Source organism: Pogona vitticeps, chromosome 2, assembly GCF_051106095.1.
Source record: "Pogona vitticeps strain Pit_001003342236 chromosome 2, PviZW2.1, whole genome shotgun sequence".
In the NCBI taxonomy this organism is placed as follows: Eukaryota; Metazoa; Chordata; class Lepidosauria; order Squamata; family Agamidae; genus Pogona; species Pogona vitticeps.
Genome location: NC_135784.1, coordinates 3,531,602 through 3,540,000, shown reverse-complemented (window position 1 = coordinate 3,540,000; position 8,399 = coordinate 3,531,602). Strand labels below are relative to the sequence as shown.

Below are 8,399 nucleotides of genomic sequence, written 5' to 3'. Positions count from 1 at the left end.
ACACCCCAGAGGTGAGGGTGAGCTCTCTGTACAAGCTCTGTGGTTGCTGCTGATCCCTCTGTTTCCTCCTGCCCAGCTCCCAAGCCTTCCCTCATCTCCAGGTTGGAAGAAGGAGACAGTCCCCTTCTTCAGGACCCGTCGGATGGAGAGGGGTCAACACGGGGCTTCCCAGGTGAGGAGTGGAGATTAAAAGTGGCTCCTGGGTTGAAGCAGGAGGCTGAATGCTTTTCCCGTAAACCCAACACAGAATTTGGAAAGGTCCTGTTAAGAAAAAGTGGGGAAGGCACCAGGTGGAACTATCCACACCTGAACGATCCAGTAAGAGGTTGATGTTGTGGTTGTGTGCCATTAAGTCATCTCCGACCCAAGACAATCCCATGAATGAGAGGTTTTCTCTTCAACAGCCCTCTTCAGGCCTTTGGCTTCCTTTAGGGAATTGGTCCATCTCGTACTTGGTCTTCCTCTTTTCCTGTGCCCTTCAACTTTTCTCAGTAGTATTGCCTTCTCTAGAGAATCTTGATTTTTCATGATGGGCCCACAGGATTACAGCCACAGATTTTTTTTCATTCTTCCTCCCTAAGATAGTTCAGATCATCTAGGTGGATCCGAGTTTACCTAAGACCTATTTACAAGATTTCCAGCAAACCAATTTGGGAGGGGGGCATGCTTGCCTTTCTCTGCCTCTGTAGAGATTTGACTTCTAAGTATCAGCGCAGGCCAGTAGATCTCAATCTTGGGTGACTCAGGTGTTCTTGGACTACAACTCCCAGAAATCTTGGCCAGCACAGCTGGTGGTGATGCTCTCTGGAAGTTGTAGTCCAAAAACCCCTGGGTTACTCAATGTTTATTTTATTTATTTGGCTTTTACCCCACCCATCTAGATTCTCAGTGAATCTACTCTGGGTGGCTTACAGTCTGAGCAATATAAAACCAAGAATTAAAACAGACAATGTCCAAACAAAAAAGAGAAGTCAGCAACGTCCATGATGAGAAAACGCAGGGAACAAAGTGATGGAAGCGGGGAAGGCCTGCCTGAAGAACCAAGTCTTCAACTTTTTGTTAGAAACTCCCAGCGAGGGTGCCAGGCGGATCTCAGGGGGAAAGATGTTCCAGAGGCAAGGGGCCACCACCTGGGAGGCCCAGTTTCTAGTTCTCTCCTTCTGAGCCTCTCTCGGGATCAAGCCCCTCAGCCGCCCAGCCTGGCTAGATCGAGTGACACAGGTAGGGCTAGGTGGGAGCACGCACTCTGCCAGGTATCAAGGTCCTAAACCATTTAGGGCTTTATATGTGAGCTTAAAAAACTTGAAGTCAATGCGGAAACAAATGGGCAACCAGTGTAAGGCCGCCAGAGTGGGGGAAATGTAATGGTATTTTTTCATACTGGTTAATAGTCTGGCGACCATATTTTGGGCCATTTGTAGTTTCCGCATCAATCTCAAGGGTAGCCCCATGTACAGCGCAGCACAGTAGTCTAATGTCAAGACTACGAGCGCATGGACTAGAGTGGTGAGCGCCCCAACATCCAGACAGGAGGGCAGCTGGGCAATCCGCCAAAGATACAGATGGGCGGTACGGACCACAGACGCTACCTGAGATTCCATGGTAAGTTGGGTCAAAATGGACCCCCAAGCTGTGGACCATACTTTGGTCTTCCCCTAAAGAGGAGAGCTTCCCAAACCACTAATAGGAGGGGTGTCCACCCTCAAGACCTCTGTCTTGTCCGGGTTCAGCCTCAGTCCATTCTCCTGTATCCATTGCAGCACAGCCCCCAGGCGGCTCTCAAGGGTCTCCCCTTGGGCAGGAAGGCATCCACTGCTGTTGGAAAAAAGGAGATGTAGAGCTGAGCGTCATCAGCATACTGATGACATGAAGCACCACACCCCTGAGTGATTCTTCCCAGCAGCCTCATATAGATACTGAAGAGATGATCGAGCCCTGTGGCACCCTGCAAATGAGGAGCCGCGGAGCCAATACATTCTCTCCAAGCTGGACTCTCTGGGATTGGTCCCCCAAAAAGAGCCAGGCCACCGATCCCCAACTCAGAGAGCTGTCCTAGGAGGATACCATGGTCGAAAGTGGCTGAAATATCAAGGAGGACCAGCAAGGACATTTTGCCCCTATCGGCCTCCCTCAATAGGTTATCAACAGGGCAACCAATGCCATTTCCGTACCATGACATGGCCTGATGCTCGACTGGAATGGATCCAAGGCATGTTGAGAACCACTGGTATAGACATAGTAAATAAAATGGGCTTTGTATGCATGTGGGTCTTCTGTTTTAATTATTGCCAGAATTAATTGCATATATCAAGGTTTGCTTTCCCACATTGCTGTATGTTAACAACATGCTTAGAGCTAAGTAATGCTTTTTAGTTTGTATGTTTTTACTTTTTAAAATTTAGCTTTTTCCCCCTCCTCACAACTGTAAGATTCTCTTTGATATTGTCTGGGTTTTCCACTTTGAAGTATGGAACTTAGAAGTGATGTAAATAATTACAACTTGTACAGAGTTAACAAGCTTTGGAGCTGCGTGGAATTATTGCAGCAATGAAGAGATATATATTAAGATGCCCAGATGAGTTGGAAAACAGCTTATTCCTGATGATCTGGTTTCGTTCAGGGATTAACCCTTTACTGGGACAATGTCAGCTATGATGAATTATAGCATCTCTTCTCCTTCCCTGGGAGGTCTATAAATCTTTGTAGGACTCCTGAGGGAAGTCAGCTACCCCAATCAGGTTCTGACACTCCAAAGACTCGTTTCTCGGGCGTGTCCTCTGCCTTGAGTATTTCTTTTTTCCTAATCAATATTTCTCATTGGATGATTTCAGGTGATGGGAAGGAGAACAAAAACCAGAGTGAGGAGGAGAGGTGGAGAAGTGGAGAAAAACAGCAAAGTGGGGCCACATATATTGCCTTGGAAGACCCCAGCCTCATGGAGGAAGGAAGCAGAAGTCCCTTTCACAATGGAGAGAAAGGGATGAAATTCTCAGTGGGTGGAACGAGCCCAAGTCGACACAACAGCGGTCAGGATCAACAAGGGACTCTTAAGGGAGAGAAGACAAAGACATCTTTAGAGAGCAGGAAGCAGGTGACTTCAAACTCTTACCTAAACGTGCACCAAAGATCTCACCTGGATAAGAAACTCTACAAGTGCTTAGAATGTGGGAAGACCCTAAGTCGGAGGAGAAACCTTAAAGAACACCAAAGGGTCCATACAGGGGAGAAACCCTATAAATGCCCAGAGTGTGGGAAGCGCTTCAGTCAGAGCAGAAACCTTAAGGAACATAAAAGGATCCACACAGGGGAGAAGCCCTATAAATGCTCAAAGTGTGGGAAGCGCTTCAGTCAATGGGCAGGCTTCAGAAATCATAAAAGTACCCACACGGGGGAGAAATATACTCCCGAGAAAACGCACGTGTGCTCAGAGTGTGGGAAAAGTTTTTCATATACAAATGCTCTTAAACAGCACCAAAAAACACACACCGGGGAGAGGCCTTACGAATGTTCAGAGTGTGGGAAAAGCTTCGGTCACGTCACGAACCTTAAAAACCACCAAAGGCTCCATACAGGGGAGAAACCCTATGAATGCTCAGAGTGTGGGAAGCGCTTCACTCAATGCGGAGGCCTTAAAAGCCATCAAAGAATCCACACAGGAGAGAAACCCTACCAGTGCTCGGAGTGCGGTAAAAGTTTTGCAAATAAAAACGCCCTCAAGGTGCACCAGAGAACCCACACAGGGGAGAACCCGTACAAATGCATGGATTGTGGAAAGAGCTATGCCCAAAAATCCGCTCTTTTAAGACATCAGAGAATTCATACTGCCCAGAAAGCCCACAAGTGCTCCAAGTGTGGGAAAGATTTCCCCAACTCAACTGCTCTTAAACAGCATAAAAAAATGCACACCAAGGAGGAGCCTCATGAATGTTTAGAGTGTGGGAAAAGCTTCAGTGGGAGCTCAGACCTTAAAAACCATCAAAGAGCCCATGCAGGGGAGAAACCCTATAAGTGTGCAGCGTGCGGGAAATGCTTCAGTCAATACATAGCCCTCAGAGCCCATGAAACCATCCACACAGGAAAGAGACTCTGTAGTTGCTCGGAGTGCGGCAAAACCTTTTCTACTAAAAAGACTCTCAGGGAGCATCAAAGAATCCACACTGGGGAGTTTCCATCTCAATGCTTGGAGTGTGGAAAGAGGTTCAGATACAGCGCAAGCCTTTCCGTCCACCGAAGGCTCCACGGTGGGAAGCATGAAAATACAGACTGTGGTCGCAATGCAGAACTCAAACGCGATCAAAGCCTTCACCCGGGAGAGAATGCCCCATACAAATGCCCTGAGTGTGGAAGGAGCTTCAATTACAAGTCAAGCTTGAACACCCACCTCCGAATCCACACAGGGGAGAAGCCCTATCAATGCTCTGTCTGTGGAAAGGCCTTCGCTTGGAAACCGTCCCTGACGTGTCACCAAAGAGTCCACACAGCGGAGAAGACTCACAAATGCCCTGAGTGCGGAAGGGCCTTCCGTTGCAATGCATCCCTGGAGAGGCATCTAAGAATCCACATGAAGGAGAAGCCTCATGAATGCTCAGAGCGTGGGAAAAGCTTCAGTCACATCGCCAGCCTTCAAATCCATGAACGAATCCATACGAGGCAGAAGCCTTATGCGTGCTTAGAGTGTGGGAAACGTTTTTCGCATATGACCGTCCTTAAACAGCACAGAAGTACACACATGGGGGGAAAACCTCATGAATGTTTAGAGTGTGGGAAAAGCTTCAGTCACATCCCAAACCTTAAAAGCCATCAAAGAATCCATACAGGGGAGAATCCCTATCAGTGCTCAGAGTGTGGAAAGACGTTTGCTTGGAAGTCGTCCTTGACGTGCCATCAAAGAGTCCAAACGGGGGAGAAGTCCACCCTCAAGAGCTTCGCGTGCGGAAGGAACTTCAGCAGCAATACATCACTTGAAAGGCTCCAAAGAGATTTCCTGGAAGCAAGGAACCTTACTCATTCTGAGAGCTTGAGAAGACCTGGGGAGACAGGAGGGGCCTTCAGGGCCATGGAGGAGTCCAGGGAATTCCAAAGTCCGAGAATTTCAGAGAGTCCCCCAAGAGCATCATTTCAAAGTGGTAATCTTAGGACATATGAAGGAAGATACAGGAAGAAGAATCCTAAAAATGCGTGCCATGACTTTACTTGGGTAAGACCTTTAAGTGGGGAACAGTCTTCAATTCTCAAAGATGCAAAAGAGGTCAATTGAACAATGAAACCTTAATGATACTTGATTGGAATGCAAAAGTAGGAAACAAAATGGAACCAGAGATGGACTCTCAGAATTTCGTGAAGCCAAGTGTCTCTTCATTACTAACACCAGCTTCAGGCAACCAAATAATGGTATACATGGAGATTCCCAGAAATCAAGGCAACTACATAATTGGAAGAAAGAGTTGGAGAAGCTATATTCTCTCTGCCATAACAAGACCAGGAGCCGACTGTGGTAGTGATCATGAACTGTCAAATATCAAACCTTAGAGTAAAACTGAAGAAGAGTACAAAAAGAATCCTAGTGCCAAAGTATAATTTAAACATCATTTCTGTTGAATTTAAAATCCACATAAAGAACAGATTTTCACTAAACTTAATTGACCATGAATGAGAAGAATTGCGGGTTGAAACCGGAGATATTATTCAGGAAGAAAGCAAAAAGACTGTTTCTATTGTAAGAAGAAATTCTTATCACCCTCCATGGGATGATGGAAGAAAATATTGAAATTGTTACGGACAGGCAAGAAGCAAAATTAAAAGAGCACAGAAGTAGACTCAGAATCCTGAATGCAAGACTAGAGACCTGGCTTCGACATTTGGTCCTTAACTTGCCCTATAAACATGGAGAGGAACGATTAGGCATATAAATCCCCTCAAAGAGAGAAAAGGGGGGTTAAAGATGCAACAGCTGTGTTGAGGAAAAGCAAATTTCAAAATTCTCTTCAGCTAGGATCCCTTCATCGGCCAATCGAAGACACAGGCGGGAGGGTGCAGAAGCCTCTAAGGTGAAAGCTTTTGAGCGTATCTTGTGTTGACGAAGCAAGACGAAACCACCTCTGGTGACCCTATAGCGATTAAACCCTGAAAAATGTTTTCCCGAGTTGGAATCAACTTGAGAGTGAGGAATCAGTTACCATCTAATTGCAATCTCTTGTATTGACTTAAAATAAACAGCTGTATCACTTTAAATATTTATTTTTTATTTTTATTTTATTTATTTTATTTCTATCCCGCCTATCTGGACATATTAGCCCACTCTAGGCGGCTTACAATAAAAGAAACAATATAATTTTAAAACATTGCACCTAGACTAAGATAGAAATCAAAGAAAGATATAAGAAAAGAAAAATCGTCAAATTTCAGTAAATACAGAATACATTCAATGAAAACAGATCCACCAGGATGTCGAGAGGTCTTGCTAGAACATGTCCGGCTCTTATGGCCCATTTCTTGTGCATGGAAGACTCCAGTAAAGACTTTAAAGTCCTACCTCTATTCCTTTACAACAGAGTTTTTTCTTAGATAATGGCTGCAGTTCCTTTGTCAAAGCTATCCCAACTAACCAAGATGCTTCCATAAATTCCCAGTTTCCAATTTCTTTGTCAAAGCGGACACGTTCTAAGCAAGACCTCTCGGCTCCCTGGTGGATTTGGGTGTTTTCATTGAACGTACTCTGTATTTACTGACGTTTGGTCAATATTTAAAGGAATCTAGTACTATAAGAAAATGTAGCTGCTACGAGTAATTCGTACTTAAACTACATGGGTTTTTCTTTGGTTACCTAATTAATGCACTGTCTTTCTCTTTCCTTGAGTGGATATTAAAATAAAGGATGGCATTCTAATTCTGTCTGACAGAATTCTCCCAGAGGGAAGATCACAGCCTCGCTGTTTCCCAGTGTACGTGCGGTTTGCAGTTGCTCTACACGATGAAGTAGCTTCAGACTCACGGCCACCCTAAGAATGAGTGGCCACCAAAATGTCCTCTTGTCAGATTTTCTTCAGGGTTCACTTAAATTTCTGCCTCTTTCCTAGAACTACTATGGATCATTTCAGTTCCTCCCAAACGTTTGGGATGGTCGGAGAGTCCTCATCACTTTGACTCTCACATCCATCCCTTTACGTTGGCTGAGTTTTTGAGTCAGGGGGAAGAGGTTTTTTCCCCTCCCTGAGGTGGAAATAGATTGTTTTTAGTGCACGCATACACACACACACGCACACACCCTCAGAGGTAGGCAGCCCCCCCCCCCGCCGCAACCTGGAGGTCTACAGGGTGGCCCAAATGGAGAGCAGGGATAGAGGTAAGGGACGGACGGAGGCCATGGCCCAAGGAGGTGGGGGAGACAAGAGGGAGGGAATGAGGAGGAGGTGCAGCCTGGGAGAAGGGCCAGTGGTGCAACATCCATTGTGTTTCTTCTGCACTTTATAGTCACAAGAACCCTGCGAGGTTGGCCAGCTTGAGGAGAAGGGGTGGAGGTGGTGGCCCCAACTGGGCGTGGTGGCTCCAGAAGAATGAATTCCCTCTGGAACACTCTTCAGTTTTGTCAAAAGAAGGGTTCTCCACCCCCACATACACAAAGGAGGTTTCCTCCCATGTCAGTATTTGAAAGCTTGCATGTTTAAGAGCGTTGAAAAAATAATAATAAAATTATTACCGGAGGGATGAAGGAAAGGCATGCTTTAAATGTTGAAACTGCTTCTGAAAGTGCAGTATCAACTTTGTCGTTTTCAAAAACATCCCTGTTTTCTGAACCAACAAACACTCGCTGAACTCATAAATATTTTGGCAACTCTACAACTGTTTTGCTTTTGTGGTTAAAATTTGTAAATATAGAGAAGATTGCAGTAAAGAAAGTGGTAAATGGAAATGCAAAATTGCATACTGTTAGAGCGTCTTTGCTGAACGTAATAACATTTGCACATGGTCAAATATAAATTCAGGAGATGTGGGGTTTAAGTAGCCAAGTTAATTCTTAATAATAAAAGTTAGACAGGATAGTCAAAATGTAAATGTTTATCAACATTATCTTTGCTCACTCAGGAAATGGAGTAAGAGTGGAGCCTATCAGGAATTATGTTAGCTATAAAAATAATTGTTTATTATTGGATGACCCAAGGAAACTGATAAGAAAACGAATACAATTTTAAAAGGTCTAAAATCAGTTCAAAACAAACAACTATTCTTTCAAGAGGGTGAGAAAATGAGGCCAGTGAGTGTTGCTGGATAGGAAGAAAAGATAATGAAGCAGTGTAGAGAAAACACACAGAAACCATGGATTAGCCTCCATGTTTTGATTTGGTACAGCTGGGTGAGAAAATGTTTTTCTCTGTGTGTTCTATCATACTCAGAGGATAACA

At 44.9% G+C, this 8,399-nt stretch overlaps 1 protein-coding gene across 6 annotated transcripts in view; it reads left to right on the top strand.

The window, feature by feature from the left end:
- Positions 1–8,399, top strand: part of LOC144587187 (uncharacterized) — a 28,400-nt gene that overhangs the window by 7,031 nt on the left and 12,970 nt on the right. For 4 of the 6 annotated variants that reach the window (XM_078386876.1, XM_078386877.1, XM_078386872.1 and 1 more), the window contains 2 exons: positions 77–172; positions 2,832–6,886. The exons of the other annotated variants lie outside the window; for them this stretch is intronic. In XM_078386876.1, coding sequence (XP_078243002.1) covers positions 77–172; positions 2,832–5,257 — 2,522 coding nt within the window. In that variant the 3' untranslated portion in view covers positions 5,258–6,886. Of the gene's footprint in view, positions 1–76; positions 173–2,831; positions 6,887–8,399 lie in introns of those variants that run through there. 6 annotated transcript variants of the gene reach the window in all.